At 40.5% G+C, this 16,979-nt stretch overlaps 1 protein-coding gene across 2 annotated transcripts in view; it reads left to right on the top strand.

Annotated features, from left to right (window-relative positions):
• The first annotated feature begins 2,572 nt into the window (after window positions 1-2,572).
• Window positions 2,573-16,979, top strand: part of Mfsd14b (major facilitator superfamily domain containing 14B) — a 39,464-nt gene continuing 25,057 nt past the window's right edge. For both annotated transcript variants that reach the window (XM_038334715.1, XM_038334714.1), the window contains exons 1-2: window positions 2,573-3,010; window positions 14,890-14,985. In XM_038334715.1, the coding sequence (XP_038190643.1) occupies window positions 2,897-3,010; window positions 14,890-14,985 (210 nt within the window). In that variant the 5' untranslated portion in view covers window positions 2,573-2,896. The remainder of the gene's footprint in view (window positions 3,011-14,889; window positions 14,986-16,979) is intronic.

Raw genomic sequence — 16,979 nt, 5'->3', positions numbered from 1 at the left:
AAGATTCTGAACTATGTAGAATCCATGGTATCCATTTGAATCAGTACATCAATTCCTATATTTTAAGAGATTGTTCATATAATAAATGTTCATACAATGAAGAATCTCTTAAAATTTATTTAATTAGGGGCTAGCAGAGGGAAGGGATGCTTGTTACTAAGCCTGAATGCCTGAGTTCAATACTAGGGACTTATGTGGTGAAAGAAATGAAGCAACTCCCACAAGCTGTTCTCTACTGTCACATCTGAGCTGTGGCATATATACACACACACATAAATAAAACACTATGCCCCACAATAAATGTAATTTCAAAATACTTTATTTAAAAAAGAAGTAAGAGTTGAAGACGGGTAGCATAGGCCGTTAATCTCATCACTTAAGAGGACAAAGTAGGTAGATTTCCGTGAATTCAAGACCAGCCTGATCTACATAAGGATTGCCAGAATAGCTAGAACTACTTAGTAAATAAACGCTGTCTCCATAAATAAATAAATAAATAAATAATAAGTCTGCAGAGATAGCTCAATGATTATGAGTCCACTCTACTGTTGCAGAGGAGTTGAGTTTGTTTCCCAAGACTGGAGTTCAGCTCTCAGCTTCCATGCTAAGTGGTTCAACTTCCTGGGACTCTAACTCCAGAGTATCTATCTGCTTCTTTCTTATGGACTTCATGGTCACCCACATGCACCACATATTCACATAATGACACTCAAACACAGACAGACAGACAGACAGACAGACAGACAGACAGACAGACAGACAGACAGACAGAAAAATAAAATGAAGCTGGGGATTATGGATTAAAGTTAGAGTGCTTGATGTGTCTTATACTCTAATTCTCTACAACAAGGCATCAGACATGGTAATACATACATTTATGTGTATAAGTGTTTTACCTTGTGAGTGTGTGTGTTTGTGTATGTGTGTGTGATGTACATATTGAGCCTAGAGAGTGTGTTGGACTCCTGAAACTGGAGGTACAGATGGCTGTGTTGGGAATAGAACCACTGTTTTCTCCTCAAAGCTACATTTTAAAACATCACATTTCCATTGGGATTTTCACAAACTGGGATTTAAAGAATATCTGAAAAATGAGAGGTCCAGGCTAGCATTCTAAGCAAATGGTGCTAGCTGTTTTTGTGTAGATATGGTGAGCAAAATCATAATCAACAAAACATGTGTGAAACAGGCAGGGAAACTTTGGCTAAATAAAAGGATATTGAGAAACCAGCCTATCTCCATTTTGTTCCTGATAGTCATTTTGAGTCTGAAGCCAAGTTAAGTTTCTGTTTCTCAGAGCTGGACAGCACCCTACCTCCCAAACCACAGAATGTACTGTAACCCAGCCCCCTGGAGAGCTACCTGCTGTTGGAAATTTTCTATGCCCTTGTTCTATAATCTACTTTCCTTAAAGCCTGGTCTCACTTCTGTAACCATGCTTATATTAAAAATTCCCCCACGTTATGGTTTTGCCCTATATAAAGGGCTTAACAAATTGACTTCGGGGCTGGTATCATGAATTCCACCTTAGAGAGAGACAGCTGCTGATTTTGCTCTGATGTATGCCTGAATAAACCTTGGTTTAATTTGGTCATAATTTGTGTCGGTGGTCTTTCTCCTTACGTCTGTGAGATTAACTATAATTTACAAGCCAGGCAGTGGTGGTGTCTGCTTTTAATCCCAGTACTCGAGAGGCCAAGACAGGTGGATCTCTGGGAGTTTGAAGCCAGCCTAGTCTACAAGAGCTAGTTCCAGGACAAGATGCAAAGCTACAGAGAAACCCTGTCTCGAAAATCCAAAAAACAAACAAGAAAACCAATATCATTTACAAAACTAGCATGTACCCGTATAACAATATAATTTACAAAAATGTACCTAGCTTGTTTAACTTATTTTTTCCAGTTATATTTAACAGTCGAGAACAATGTCCTATGTCATGGCTCAAACCATTCAGCACGTGCGGAGTCTGAGGCTCATCATATATTTAAGACCAGCTGGGTTATATATGGGGAAATCCCTAGGTTTTCCTTTTTGTTTCGGCGTGTGTGCGTGCGTGCTTGCGAGAGTGTGTGTGTGTGTGTGTGTGTGTGTGTGTGCGTGCGTGCTTGCGTGTGTGTGTGTGTGTGTGTGTGTGTGTGCGCGCGCGTTTCACTGGAAGTTAAACCTAGAGTTTAGCGAATACCCAGCAAATGCTCTATCACTGAGCAATATACCTGTGGAATATATATATATATCCCCATTTTGGAATTCCAGATCCAGGGCCTGTGTATCACGTTGTCCACTTTTATAACCATATCAATTATCATTTACTGGGGAAGGGGAGGGGCGACTCAGTTCCTAAGGTGCCTGAGGACCCAAGTCGGATTCCTAAAACCTACATAAAAGTGTGTTGACGTTCTCTTGGAATCCTAGCCCTAAGTAGGAGGAAACAAGCGACCCCTAGGGCGCCCCGGCCAGTCCAGCCTAACCAGTGAGCCTCAGGTCCTTTCGGTCTCTGTAAAAAGCGGTAGGCTCCGAGTCCCCGGGAGATGACGCAGTATTGGTGCGCTACGCACACCGGGGCGGGGCTTGGTTGAGCTACTTGAGAGGGGTGGGTGTTGCAGGCAGAAGCCGCTTTTGCTTAGTGCTTTTGTCGCCCCAGACCGTTCTGGCGCTCACGGCCAGTGTCGGTGTCCTGTGTTCACGGACCACGATCGTATAGTTCAGGGTCCTGTTCGCTCCCTGCAGGGCTCCAGCCTCGGCGTCCCCTCAGCAGCCGGCGTCGTCACTGGCGCCGCCGCCTGAGTGGCAGGCCGCCGCGGACTGCGGAGCCCATGAAGGCGCGGGCCCCGCCGCCGCAATTGCGGCGCTGCCGGTGTTTTGGAGCGACCCGAACCTGTCCGGGCATGACGGCGGCATGAGCACGGACGGAGAGTCGCCGGAGGAACCGGGGTGGAAGGCGACGGCATCACCCAAGGCGGCAGCCATGCCTGAGAAGCGCGGGAGCGCTCAGGCCGCGAGTGGCAGCTGGGTAAGTTTTGACTGGGCGCGGGCCGGGGCTCTGGAATTTTGGCCTTTTCTAGGAAAGCCAGGTTCACTGAAAAGCTGCCTTTCCTAGGTAACTCCTCCCTAGACGAAGCTCTGGGATATTTTGTTATTGATTCAAGAGCCACTAGACATGGGACAGTAAATATAAGTAATTTTGATATCTCAGAGTTCTCCATTCTGTGTCACTTGGCAGAGTCTTCTGGATGCAGATTTTGTCCAAAGCAGCCTAGACAGATGGATAGGGAGTTTTTAAAGCCATTATTTGGTCCAGTCTCCCTAATAGCGTACAGGGATGCTGGAGGTAGAAGTGGGAGGCACCTTTCTGATCTTTCCTCCTCCTTTGGGCTGCAGAACAGAGTGTGGTCTACTGAGAGAAGTTGATGGTCTCTGCAACCCAAGGAGTAAATTCAGCCTAATCTCCAGCGATTCTTGAGATGACTTTGACAGCAGCATAGGAAAGCTTATTTTCAATGGCCTGGATTCACAGTACGGGCCTTAATCAGTGCCACCTTGGTTTTCTACGATGGGAAACTGAGCAGAGAAATGTCATTTTTTTTTTTTTCAGTCAGTCCTAAATATAAAAAGGGATTTTTGGGGAAAGATCTACTTAGGACCTGAAACATAAAAAAGTGTTGCAGCGAGTTGAGTACAAACTCTTGTTATCATGGAGTTTGTTCAATGAGAAATGGAGTTTTTAAGAAAGACACATGCAGTCAGTGTCGACAGTTCTTTCCGTTTTTAAGCTTGCATGTTTATTTTCTGTTAAAGAATACTAAGTGGTTACAAGTGCATATTTGATTATGTGAATTCTCCTTTGGTAGAGTTTGGAAGATGGAGAATTAGGAGCAGTATGTGAAATGAAATTTTAGGCCAAAATTCATACATGCAAAAATACTGAGGAAAAGCACAACTGTGTAGTATTTACTAAAGACTTACAAGTCTTCAAGGTACAGGTTTTATACTTTTATCCTGTCTGCAGTCTTATGATTCATGTCCTTAATGTTTTAGACCTAGACTAGAGCTGGTTTCTAGTCCTAATTCTACAGAGTGTTGCCACTCAGTGCCTAATTTGTAAAATCATCATGTATTGAAGAAGCATGGAGGGATCATTTTTTTTTCTTTTCAAAGCTCAGGCTTTTCTAATGTAGAAAGCTTACCTGGTGGGGTGAGTTTTACAAAATTGGTATTTCTCATTAAGTAGGTAATACTTCTTCCTACCCTTTAAATGAAACTAAATTACCAGTTTCCCTTTCTGTCTTCCACCAGTGGATGGACAGTAATTACTAACTAGCGGCCAATCCAGTAGCCTAAGAAGTGTCTTCCTTCATCTCTTCCCATGTTTACAACATTGCATCTATGCAAATTTTAGCTTCTTGTTCTTGCTTTTATATCTCTAGGGTTCAGTTCCCCAGTATTTTTTTACTCTTACTGCTTGACACTCATGTTATTACCAATCTGTATCCCTTTGGCATAGAGAATAAGAAGTAAACTGCTGAGCGGAGGCATCCTAGCATAGTAATTAGGTGACCATGCTTGGAATTCTAGTTTCTGTTCTTATTACCTATGTCACTTTGGGTGAGTTACATAACCTCTCCTAATAGTGTGTTCCTCATAGGTTGTAAGAGATGCTGCAACCTAGTACCTGGTAAAGCCTGAATAAATATTCCGGGGTAGTCTTAGTATTTCTTACATGTGTAAATGTTTTTTAAGTTTATGGTGTATTTGTATGTTTATGTGTGTGTAAGTGCGTGCCAGCCAGGAGCTTTTATGGGATATTTACTCAAAGAAACCTAGACTCTGTTTATTCCTTAACCTTTCTTTGAATCCTAATGCTTATCCTATTTTGGGCAAAGGTAAATTCCTCCCAATCATTCCTCGTTTCTGGGTACAGTCATTATTGATTGATGAGAATACCGTTTTTCTTAGTTTTTTGTTTGTTCATTTGTTTGTTTTCCTATAGTTAATGAGATGACTAGCATGTGCAGGGCCCAAGGAAGTATGTAAACACAATGAACTTTTAGCTGTAGCTGTGTATGTCATATGCCAGGACCCCAAATTATGCATTTTTAGTTTTTGTAGTTTCTTTCCATTAATGCTTTCCAGTACTGTGACTTATGCATTCATGGAATCAGGCATTTTCTTCCACGAGATCCTTTGTCTAGAAGAGAATTGTGCCTGTCAATTAAGCTCACATCTTATTATTCTTTCTGTCCTTCCTTCCAATGATTCACACACAATTTGAGGTGTTTGGTCAAAACTATTTTAATTATTGAATATAGATTTTTCTATTTTATATTTTTTATCACCAAGTAGAAGTTGTTTTGTAGTCATTTAATCTTTTAAATTATTTTGTTTTATATCTATGAGTGTTTTGCTGCATGTATATATGTATGTAGGTAGGTAGGTACCAAATGCATGCCTGGTGCCTGCAGAGGTAGAAGAAGGCATTGGGTTCCTGGGAACTGGAGATATGGATGGTTGTGCCCCATTATGAATATGAGGACCAGACTGAGGCCTTCTGGAAGATCATCAATTGCTCTTAACAGCTTGAGCCATCTCTCCAGCCCATTTTACAGTCATTTATTCATGGGCATCTGATGACAATTAATGATTTATTGCAAAGGAAATATACTGTTAAGTGTAATATTTCAAGATATTCATAGAATGGTCTCTAAGAAATCAATACTTGGATTTCAGTAAAGAGCACTGATGATGAGATTCAGAAATAAGTGATATTCTGGGGACAGTTGTTGTCTCTTAAGATGGCGTAGTAGGTAAGAGTATTTGCTGCCCAAGCATGCAGACTTGAGTTTATGTTCTTAGCACTCAAGTTTGCATTTGAGTTTTCCCATCTGCAAAATGTAGGCAATTGCTTCCATCTCAAAAGGATAAAATAACTGCGTATATTATGTGATTTAGTTAGGGGCAGATCTGTCTGTTACTACTATTGTTATAGGGTAATTTTTGCTTGGATTTTGTTCAGTGCCCTTCCTAATACTACCTCTAGTCTATATTTCTTGTATTTCAGTGAGTATGTTTACTTGTGTAAGTTTACATTCCAGGAAGTGAGAGCTGGAATCATTTCTCCCTTTGTGCACCACTGTCCCCCTGCATCTTGCTAATGCTAGCAGAGCTCAACAAATAGGTGTTGAGTTAGTTACTTGCAGGTGACTACTTTTACTGTTAATGAAAGTTGGTAGAGAGAGGAGTATTGCCAGAAGTAATTCTTGGTACTATGATTTGCTTAAGTTTTTGATTGGTGAGGAACGGTTTGGTTTGAAAAGTTGTGAAGAATGGTTGCAAGTATTTAATGAATGCATAGTCTATCCAACTTAATAAGTACATCTAACCTAATAAAATGCTGAGAACATGTTTGTAGAAAATACAGTTAATCTGGACAGACAGCCAGTAAAGTTTCTTTTTCTTCTTATGTTTCTGTGACTCTTATGGTAGTTTTTTTAAACTGTGGAGTACCTGTTTTCTGTTAGAATATACTTATACATTTTTTAATGTTAGAAGTACAATATCAGTACTATATCACAGTTCTGGGATTTTTCCGACCTCCAAAATGTCCTTTCTTCCTTCTTTTTATTTGGAAACCTGAAGTTCAAAACTTTGGTGACTGCCAACAAAATGCTGCAATTTTTGACAAAGCCAAGGAATGTCAGCAGTTTTTCAAACCTAATCTGCTTGAAATGTATGCTTTGCAGAGGCCATATGCATTAGTTGTAATTGTTATACATGAAATATATAGGATAAAAAATAAGAATGACCGTATGTCAATAGGTCAATTAAAGATACAAATACTAATGTAGAATAGAGAAAGGAGATTTATTTGTTGTGGCTGGGTTGGTATGCTGCGGATGTGACTCGGTTTAAAGAGTGCCAGCATGGCATACCAGAAGACGTGGGTTCAGTGTTGAAATAGGGTGATGGAAACACTCAGGTCTATAATGTAATATCGGCCACTCCAGATGTTAAAACTAGAGTAACAAGGCTTCAAACTCATCTTTGGTCAGCTTGAGGCCTACCTGTACTTATATGAGGCCCTGTTTCAGAATAGCAAAAGAATACTTAGATCATTGTGGCTACATTAGAAGGAAGATAAAGAGGTCTTGTGACAGACTCTTTTACTTTTTTCATTTCCTGACATGAGATTTCAGTTTAAATAAAAGGCAAACGCTATCTACAAACAAGCAGTCCTGGTTAAGGTGTAGTCTTGCCTCTCACTGATCCATTGTTGGCTAGTTTCCAGTATTCCTACAAGGTATTTTGGCAGGGACAGAACAGGTCTGGGAGAAACTTCCACGATGAGTGACTCGGCTATGTGTTCCAGTTAGGGTTTCTGCTGTTGTGATAAATACCATAACAACAACAACAACAAAAACAACTTGGGAAGTGTCTTAGTTTTCTATTGCAGTGCCAGAACACCATGACCAAGGCAACTTATAAAATAAAATGTTTTAATTTGCTGATGGTTTTGAGGGTTAGAGACCACGATAAGTAGAATGAAGGCATGATGACAGGAACTGCTGAAAAGCCTACATCTCACTCCAAAAGCAGGAGGACAAGAGAGCACACTGGAAATGGCATAAAACTTCCCCCAGTGATATGCCTCCTCTAACAAGGGCATTACCTCCCAATCCTTCCCAAACAGTTCCACCAACTGGGGACCCAGTGTTCAAATATATGACCCTGTGGGGTCATTCTCATTCAAATCACCAGAAGAAAGAAAAGGTTTTATTTGGTTTGTACATTTCAATCACAGCCCATCATTTGGGAAGGCAGAAACTTCAGCAGGCCATAAGTTCAAACTTAGGCATTTTCTCCCTCTCTGTCTACCCTGCAACTCAGTCCCTCATGTTCTGAACCCCACTACCCCAGTCTACCCAGGAGATCTCTTCTGTTCCCCTTCTCAGGTAAATCCCTTTTGAGCCTTGTCACTTAACCTCTTGTAGATGGTACTATGTTATCCTTTACCGCTTATATCCACTTAAGAACATACTATGTTTGTCTTTCTGGGTCTGGGCCTCCTTTTAAGACCTTCATAATGGTTCATACTGGTGTCTGTGGCCTGTGTGGCCCATGTTGCCTACACAGGCCAGATTGCTGTCCGGTCTGTGTTGCTGCCAGAGGCCATGTGGATGTCCTTGATCTGTGCTGCAGCCAAGGGCCATGTTGATGTCCACAGTCAGTGCTGCCTCCAAAAGCCTTGTTGAGGTCTGTGGTCTGGCTGCTGCGCTGCTAAAAACCATGTGGAAGTCCATGATTCATGCTGCCACTGGCTGTTAGGGCAAAAAAGCCTCTTTTGCAGTGGTATCGATGACTGCAAATTCATACTTGAGAATGAATTGAAGGCTTCTATGACAGCCTTGTCCCTCCCCCCCCAAAAAAAAGAGTAAAAAGGAGCAGTCTAGACAGGAAGCCATTGGAAAAGTTGTGATAAATATGCGGAAGTGTAGCTCTTCACAGTTGATGGCTTCTGGCAGAGGAGTGGGGAAAGACTCGGTTTTCTTTAAGGGACTTTGACCATGCTAGAATGAGTATGTGGGTAGTACAAATTGGACTTGGTGTATGTTTTTGTTTTCTTTTGGGGGGAAGGGAACACAGGTGGCAGGGTGGACCTGGGGAAATGGGAAACAAGTGTGATTGGGGTGCATTGTATGAAATTCCCAATTAATCAATAAAAAATATTATGTTGAAAAAGAGAGGGGAAAAAAAGAAAAAACAAGGCTATGGTGGTGAATACAGAGACAGAGACTGTTGGATCCTTGTGAGTTTGAGGCCAACCTGGGATACACAGAGAAACCGTATCTTGAAAATAAGAAAAGAGCAACGTCATTGTGGTGAAATCTTCTGGAAAGTGTTTCCTGAGAGTCTGCACACAGAAGCTGTGTTCCAGACTTGACATGGCCAAAATTGCACCTTGTGCTGGCAGCCAAACTTCTTAGTCACCCAAGTGAAGCTGTTTAGAAAGTGTGAAGGGGTCATGAAGAACAGCTGTGGCTTGGCGTTGTGTGGCAGGGCTGGAGTCCCTGAAGAGTGCCTAGTGAGGCAATTGATGGAAGTGCAGCCCAGTTGCAACAAGGGACCCCAGCAGTTTTGGAGATGTCAATGCCATGGGATGACATGAACAGCATCAACAGTGGAAATAGAGGCAGTCAGAGCCTAGAAGACAAGCTGTGCATGCTGCAGAAAATAGAGCTGGAGAAATGACCCAAGCTCCTCCAGTGGAGGAGCCCAGTGGATTGTGAGTGAATCCCAGATGACTGGACATTGAGTGATGGGGTTTGGTTTACTTGGTTCAGATTGTGATTGTGCCCTGATTCTTCCCTCTTAAAGTATTTATCTTAATTTTGGTTTTAACAGGCTACCGCAGAGACTTTGAACTTTTAAAGAAATTTTATATTTTAATGAGATTTGATATTTTAAAAAGAGACTTAACTTCTAATGTGTTTGAATTTGTAAAGACTGTGGGGATTTAGTCAGGGTGCATTGTGTAGCACAGGTCTGTTGCAGAAAGAAGGCACTCCAAGATGAAATTTTAAGGCCTCAGTGACAATAGGAAGGTCCATCTTCTCTGATGGCCTGAGCCCCGAACAGCTACACAAAGATGTATTTATTGAAAGTTACACAAAATGTTTCCTCATAACAACGTCCCTAATCTAATTTGCATGTCTTACTAAAGGAAAGCATCACATGCCCTCATGACTCTAGTCCTTTATTATATATCATTTGCAATACACAATAATACAAGAGCCTGGGGTGTATATGGGGCATCTTGTGACCAAAATCATGGTCACAATCACTGTTTTCCACAAAGATTCTTCAAGGTCAAGGTATTTCTTTAAAAAATAGTTGTATATTCTAATATCTAGCCAGCTACAGTGACTCTGCTAAATTTCTACAACAGAATTTGGTTGTTTTATATTGTGATATTAATATGTCACCTTGGGAATAAATAAGAAAGGAACAGTTCTAATTGAAAAGTGATGTGTTTCTGTGCCAGGTTGACAAAGGGTCAGTTGTACTGGCTAGTTTTATGTCAATTTGACACAAGCTAGAGTCATTAGAGAGGAGGGAACCTCAAATTACAAAATGCCTCCATAAGATAAGGCTGTGGGAAGGCTTGTAGAACATTCTTAATTAGGGATTGACTGGGGACAGCCCAGTGCATTGGTAGTGGTACCATCCTGGGCTAGTGGTTCTAGGTTCTGTAAGAAAGCAGGCTAAGCAAGTGATGAGGGGCAAGCCAGTAAGCAGCACCCCTCCATGGGTCTCTGCATTGTCTCCTGACTCCAAGTTCTTGACCTGCTTGAGTTCCTGCACTGACTTCCTCTGATGATGAACTGTGGTGTGGAAGCACATGCTTAATAAACAACCCTCACCTTTGGGGGAAAAAACCATAAAAATAAAGAACACAGAGTTGGAAAGGGTACAGGAGTTTGGGGTGGATCTGGAAAGAGGGAGTGAATATAATCAAAATACAATGTAAGCATGAATAAAATTCTCAAAATTAACATATTATTTTAAGAATGCAAAACAAAAAATGCCAAAAAAAATGGGAAATACGTGCTTGTAGGGGAAATGTTTGTTGATTTAAATAATTTCTAATTAATATTTTAATCTACAATGGTAGTAAAGAATAGGGTAGGTGTTTTTATTTTTCAAAGTATTAAAAATAGCATGATGGACATAGTTTGGGGTTTTGCTTTTGTTGTTTGAGACACAGTTGTGTAGCCTAGGCTGCCCTCATACTCAACAATCCTACTGTCTCAGCTTCCCAGTTGCTTGGATTACAAGTATTCAACACTGCAGTGTGTCTGTTTTTGTATTCAGTCAGCATTGCATCGACATACCTGCATTCTAACAGTCTTCATTAAGTAGAATCCCAGGTTGAGAGGAAACTATGCCACTGAAGCTGTATATGAGAGCTGGATAGGATAGTAGCACCCCAACACACACCCCTCATCTTCTTGTTCAGGATCCTTTCAAGGATTTTTAAGCCAAACATTTTCTTTTTTTTTTGTTTTTTTTTTTTTTTTTTGTTTTTTGTTTTTTGTTTTTTCAAGACAGGGTTTCCCTGTAGTTTCTAGAGCCTGTCCTGGAACTAGCTCTTGTAGACCAGGCTGGCCTCGAACTCAGAGATCCGCCTGCCTTTGCCTCCCGAGTGCTGGGATTAAAGGCGTGCGCCACCACCGCCCGGCATAAGCCAAACATTTTCAAACAGTAGCACAGGTCTCTCAGAAGTTCAGTGAGCTCTGTGGCACTGGACAGTTGTTAGTGAACATCCTATGTACATTGGTATTTTGCCTGCTTGTATGTGTGAAGGAGTCAGATATTCTGGAACTGGAGTTAGAGACAGATATAAGGGTACTGGGAATTGAATCTGGGTCTTCTGGAAGAGCAACATGTGCTCTTAACCACTCAGCCTTTCCTCCAGCCCCGTTAGTTAACATCTTGACCTGGTCTCCATCCAAAACCAGTGGTGCAACAGGCTTAAGGGTTATAGGAAGTGTCAAGTTATTCACACGCCTTTAGGCAAATTTATAACTGAGTTACTATGACAGTGTCTTTCTGTAAATCTGGAGTTAAAATAACTACATATTTAGAATTTTTTATATATCAGTTGTATGATGATCATGAGGCTAAGTGGCTGACATTAATATACACTATAACTTCACAGGTCCCTTATTAAATGCTGCTTCTAAAGCTGATTTATCTATCCATTCCATAGATAAGGCCAATTATTCCACTCTGGGACACAGAGGTACAAACCAAAGGCCTCAGGATACTTTGGTGCCTATTGTTTTATAGAGGAAAAGAATTTTTTATTCTTGTACAGATTCTTATCTGAATACTCATATTATCCAAAAGACCAAGTAGTACTAAAATTACAGTCAATGTGTGCATATACAGATAGTTCTACTAAGAATTATCTCCAACTAGGATTGAACTTTATTGCCCAAGATACGGTTAAATTTGAATACCAAGATGGTTGTTTCAGAACTAGGGTACATCCTCTACATTCCCATTCATAACAGTAATATTTGTTGAATAGTTGTCATATCCAAAGGAAACTTCATTTCCCCAAATTCTGGCAGTTAAGGCAAAAGATACCATTCCTCAGAAACTTGGGCAGCTGGTTCAGTTCCCCTTCACTATAAGGAACTATTTCCCTTATCATTGGCAGAAGAGGCAAATGGCTTCTAAAGTGCCTGTTGGCAGACCAAAGCACATGCTGGCCATCTTAGTGTTTTATTGCTGTGAAGAGAAACTGTGACCACAGCAACTCTTATGAAAGAAAGCATTTAGTTGGGGCTTACTTTATTTCAGAAGGTTAGTCCATTATCATGGCAGGGAACATGGCAGCATTCAGGCATAAATGGTACTGGAGAAGTAGCCTTGAGTTCTACTTCTGGATCAGCAGTCAGCAAAAAGAGAGAGCCACTGGACATGGCTTGGGCTTTTGAAACATCAAAGCCCATTACCAGGGATACACTTAATCTAACAAGTTCATACCTAGTCCAAGGCCACACCTTCTCAAGTAGCCTCTCCCTGATGAATAAGTATATAAATATATAAGCCTATGGGGGCCATCCTTATTCAAACCGTCACATTGGCCCCCCAGGTCCTCTCTGTATTACAAGTACCTGTTGAGCATTTCAAAGTTCATGCTAGCTTCCTAGTTCTTCTCATCTCCCTAGCCCTAAACTCCTTTCAGCTCTGGAGCTTTCCTACCTCAACTACTCATTTTCCATATAACCCTACTGATTTTAGCTATGTCCTCCTCAGGTTTGGTCTCTCATTCTTTGTCTTCATTTTGATCTCTCACTATAACCTTCTCTCTGTGTCTCCCTCTTCCCCTTTCCCTCCTGCTCTGTTTCTGCTTCTTTCATGGCTAGGTTCAGTCTACTGGCCTTGTTCACTCTCCCTCTATTTCTGCTCTGGACTCTTCAGATGCCTCTGGCTATTCTCTCTCATCTAAAATTAAAAACCCTTCCCCTAAACTATATCATGAACTAGTCATAGCTCCAGTTTATACAATACTGACCTTTACAGGGTAGCTGCTTGGGCTGGATCAGAGAACATAACAGACAGAACACTTTACTTTTTGAGGGTATTTCCATTCCACAGAGTTAGATGATAAAGAGAAACAAGTCATAAATTTACCAGAAACCCTTTAGAAAACATCAGTGTAAAGAGAGACCAGGGATAGGAAGTTGAAAAGGAAGCACTAGGAAGCCTAATGTGCTCAAAGAGTAAAAGTGAAAAATTAGTATCCTTAAGGAAAGGCCTCCCTGCTGTGTTCGGATCTATGGGAAGGGTGCTCTGTGAGCAACCCCACCCACCCAACCCCTGCCCCCAATACCTCCAGTATTTTCTCAGCTAAGCTTCCAATTCTTGAAAGGGGGAAAAAACCCATAGGGCAGTGGTTCTTAAACCTTCCTAATGCTGCCACAGTTCCTCATGTTGTGGTTATTCCCAACCATAAAATTACTTTTATTGCTTCGTAACTAATTTTGCTACTGTTCTGAATCGTAATGTAAATATCTGTGTTTTCTGATGGTCTTAGGCAACTCCTGTATAAAGGTCATTTGTGACCTTCTGAGTTGAGAACTGCTGCTACCCTAAGAAGTTTTTTTTTTTGTTTTTGCTTGTTTGTTCATTTGTTTTTGTTTTTGCTCCCAGAAAGCGATTGTTTCTATTCATAAAACCTGCAGCTAATGTAGTCAAAAGAGAAAAGGATTCATTCCAAACTGACTGTAAAATTAGCAGGAATTTAGCAGTGTAAGCCACACTGTGCTGTCTTTGGAGGTATGAAAGATACCAGAGTGAGGTCGTCCTGGGTTCTTCCTCCATGATCAGAGAGCTACTGAGGCCAGGCAGTGTGCGGCAGTGTTGCCGTTGCTGCAAGAAGTCCTTAAGAGGCCATTGAGTGAAACTATATAGGAGACCTGGGTTGCAGTGGAGACTGAGGTGTTGGAGATGCTAGAGCCTTAAGACATCTGCCAAGAGGAGTCACATAGATGGAGTGGAGCCAGCCCTAGAGAAAGATTACAGGTAGAAAGGCTGGAGGGACTGAGCCATCTGACATAAAGGACATGGAGCTACAGGATGTGGTATTTGCTCTGCTAGATTTGGGTCTCGCTTTTTTCTCTCTTTTGGGAGGAATTGTGTATTCTGTGCCATTGTATGTTAGAAGTATGTAATTTGCCTTTTGTTTTTGCAGAGGTCATAGTTAAGAAAAGGGACTTTGAACTTTTTTATTCTTTTTTTTTTTTTCAACTCTGGGTTTCTCTGTGTTGCCCTGGATGTCCTAGAACTCTCCTGTCAGACAGAGATCTATCTGTCTCTGCCCTCTCAGAGGTGGGATTACAGTTGTAGTCTCTATACTTGGCTTTGACTTTAGACTTTTACATGGTGTTGAAACTTTTAAAGAGCACCAGACTTTTGCAACTGAACAAAGTACATTTTACATTATGATAATGGCTATGAGCCTGTGGGACTGCCAGAGTGTGGAATAGTTTTGAATGTGAAGTGTCTTGGTAGTCTCTGCAGTTTGTCAGCCATCTGCCCCAGCTGCCTTACCCTTCTGCCATTCTAGACTCTCTTTCTGCAACTATAAGCCAAAGTAAATTCTTTCATAAGTTGCTTTTGGTGGTGGTTTTTATTACAGTGATGAAAAATAATTAATGCATAGCTGTATCCCTAGTTCCTAGAGTATGATTTTATCTTGAATGATACAGGTAGTCCAAAATTTGTATATTTCCCCATGCCATTTCATGATAATATCTTAAGTCTGTTTACTGTGTTTTTAACAGACTTTCTCTGCTCCCCCCCCCCCCCCCCCGCTTTCAGCTACAAGGCTTTGGCCAGCCAAGTGTTTACCATGCTGCTATTGTCATCTTCTTTGAATTCTTTGCATGGGGCCTGTTGACAACTCCAATGCTGACTGTAAGTATCCCTGGACCATGTCTTTCATCTTTAGACATGTTGTATATGAAATATGAGGCATTGTTAAAATCGTCTTTATTCAGATGTTAGTGGCCTTTGAATTAAGGACCCAATAAATAGAAGATTGGTAAGTACTTTTTAATGTACTTTTTAATGATGAATATAAGAATGATCATGTGCCTGGTTTTGATAACTTCTTTGTAGCAATTTCTTTCAACAAATATTAATAATTTCTTTTTTAAAATTTTATGCATATGACTCTTGCCTGCATGTATATCTCTGGTGGTTTAAAAGAAAATGGCCCCCAAAGGGAGTGGCACTATTAGGAAGTGTGGCCTTGTTGGAGAAGCTGTGGTCTTGTTAGAAGAAGTGTATCATTGTGGAGGCAGACTTTGAGGTTTCATATATGCTCAAGGTACCTCCCAGTGTCTTAGACCACTTCCTGTTGCCTGCAAGATATAGGACTCTTAGCTACTTCTCTAACACCATGTCTACCTGTATGCCACCATGTCCCACCATGATGATAATGGACTAAACTTCTGAACTATAAGTGAGCCACCCTAATTAAATATTTTCCTTAATAAGAGTTGCTGTGGTCATGGTGTCTCTTCACAGAAATAGAAACTCTTAACTAGGACAATATCTATATACTTCTTGCTTGCTTGCTTACTTTTGGAGATATGCCTGGTGTGAGAGACGTCACATCCCCTGAAAGTTGTGTTACAGATGGTTGTGAGCTACCAGGTGGGTACTCTGAATTAAACCTGTGTTCTATGGAGTGCAGCCAGTGCTCTTAACTGCTGAACCATCTCTCCAGTCCCATATATTCTTAACAAGAACTAAGATGTTTGATGTATGCATGTACCAAAAAAAAGATGGGTGTGGTGATGGTACATAACTTAAGAATTATTTAACACTTAGGTAAGTTTTGAATGTCTTTGAAATTAAGTTTCAGTTGTCTTTACTTGTTTTTAAAAATCACTAATAGACAAGTGCAATGGCACATGCCTTTATTTCCAGCATTGGGGAGACAGAGATAGGTTGGCTCCTAAGTTTGAGGCTAGCCTGGTCTACAGAATGAGTTCCAGGATACCCAGGGCTGCACAGAGAAATACTGTCTTAAAAAAAATCAAAAAAAAAGCAGCAACAACAAATCACTAGTAGTTTTCTCTTCGCAGTCACTATTTGCCATACCAAAAAGCTCCTTTTCATATGTGCAATTTTTGTCTCAGTTAAATCTTGAAAATACAGAGGTTTGCAGGGTGGCCTTTAGCCAGTTATCCTTATAGAAGACTTTATACCTTGTTGGGTATAAAAATCTTGGTTGATAGTTACATCCAAGACTTGAAGCACATCATTCCGTACTTTCCTGGGTTTGTAAAGAAAAACAAAACTTACATCATTCATCAACAACACTTAATTTTTAATGTTATTTATTTCTTTTGTATTTTGAACATCTTGGCTATGATATGTCTTATCAATTTAGGCTTCTATTTCTTTCTCTAGGTTTGGGAAATGTTCTGATGTGTTTTCATAAAATAAATTATCTTTACCTAAATACATGGCTCTCAGTTTCCTCTTCATCCCCATTGATTTTTCACCTTTATGTCTCTAACTTCAAAGTTTTGATCATACTTGTTGACTTTTTTATTTGTGCATATTCTAAATATATTCTTGTCTCAGCCTTGTTTTCCATCCTTGAAATTTGTTTTTCTGCTTGGTCTTGTCTGTTTATGATACTTTCCATTCTCTTTGTTTTGTTTTTGTTTTACTTAAGCGATTGATTTTTTTTCTCATTTTCAGAATTTGTGTTTAATTCGATTTCAGAATCTGAACTTCCTTGCTGAATTACATTAATATTCTTGGGTAGATCATTCTGAATTGATTCTCTTCTTTCATTCATCTGCTTATTAGAGTCTTCTATATGGTCACTGATCATTTGAAAAGGAAGAATTTTTTATGGCATTTTTAGCTATCTCCTTATCTTTTGTTTC

Source organism: Arvicola amphibius, chromosome 6, assembly GCF_903992535.2.
Source record: "Arvicola amphibius chromosome 6, mArvAmp1.2, whole genome shotgun sequence".
NCBI classification, from domain to species: Eukaryota; Metazoa; Chordata; class Mammalia; order Rodentia; family Cricetidae; genus Arvicola; species Arvicola amphibius.
Note: the sequence above shows the minus strand (reverse complement) of the source record. Positions and strands in the feature narration are given on the sequence as shown.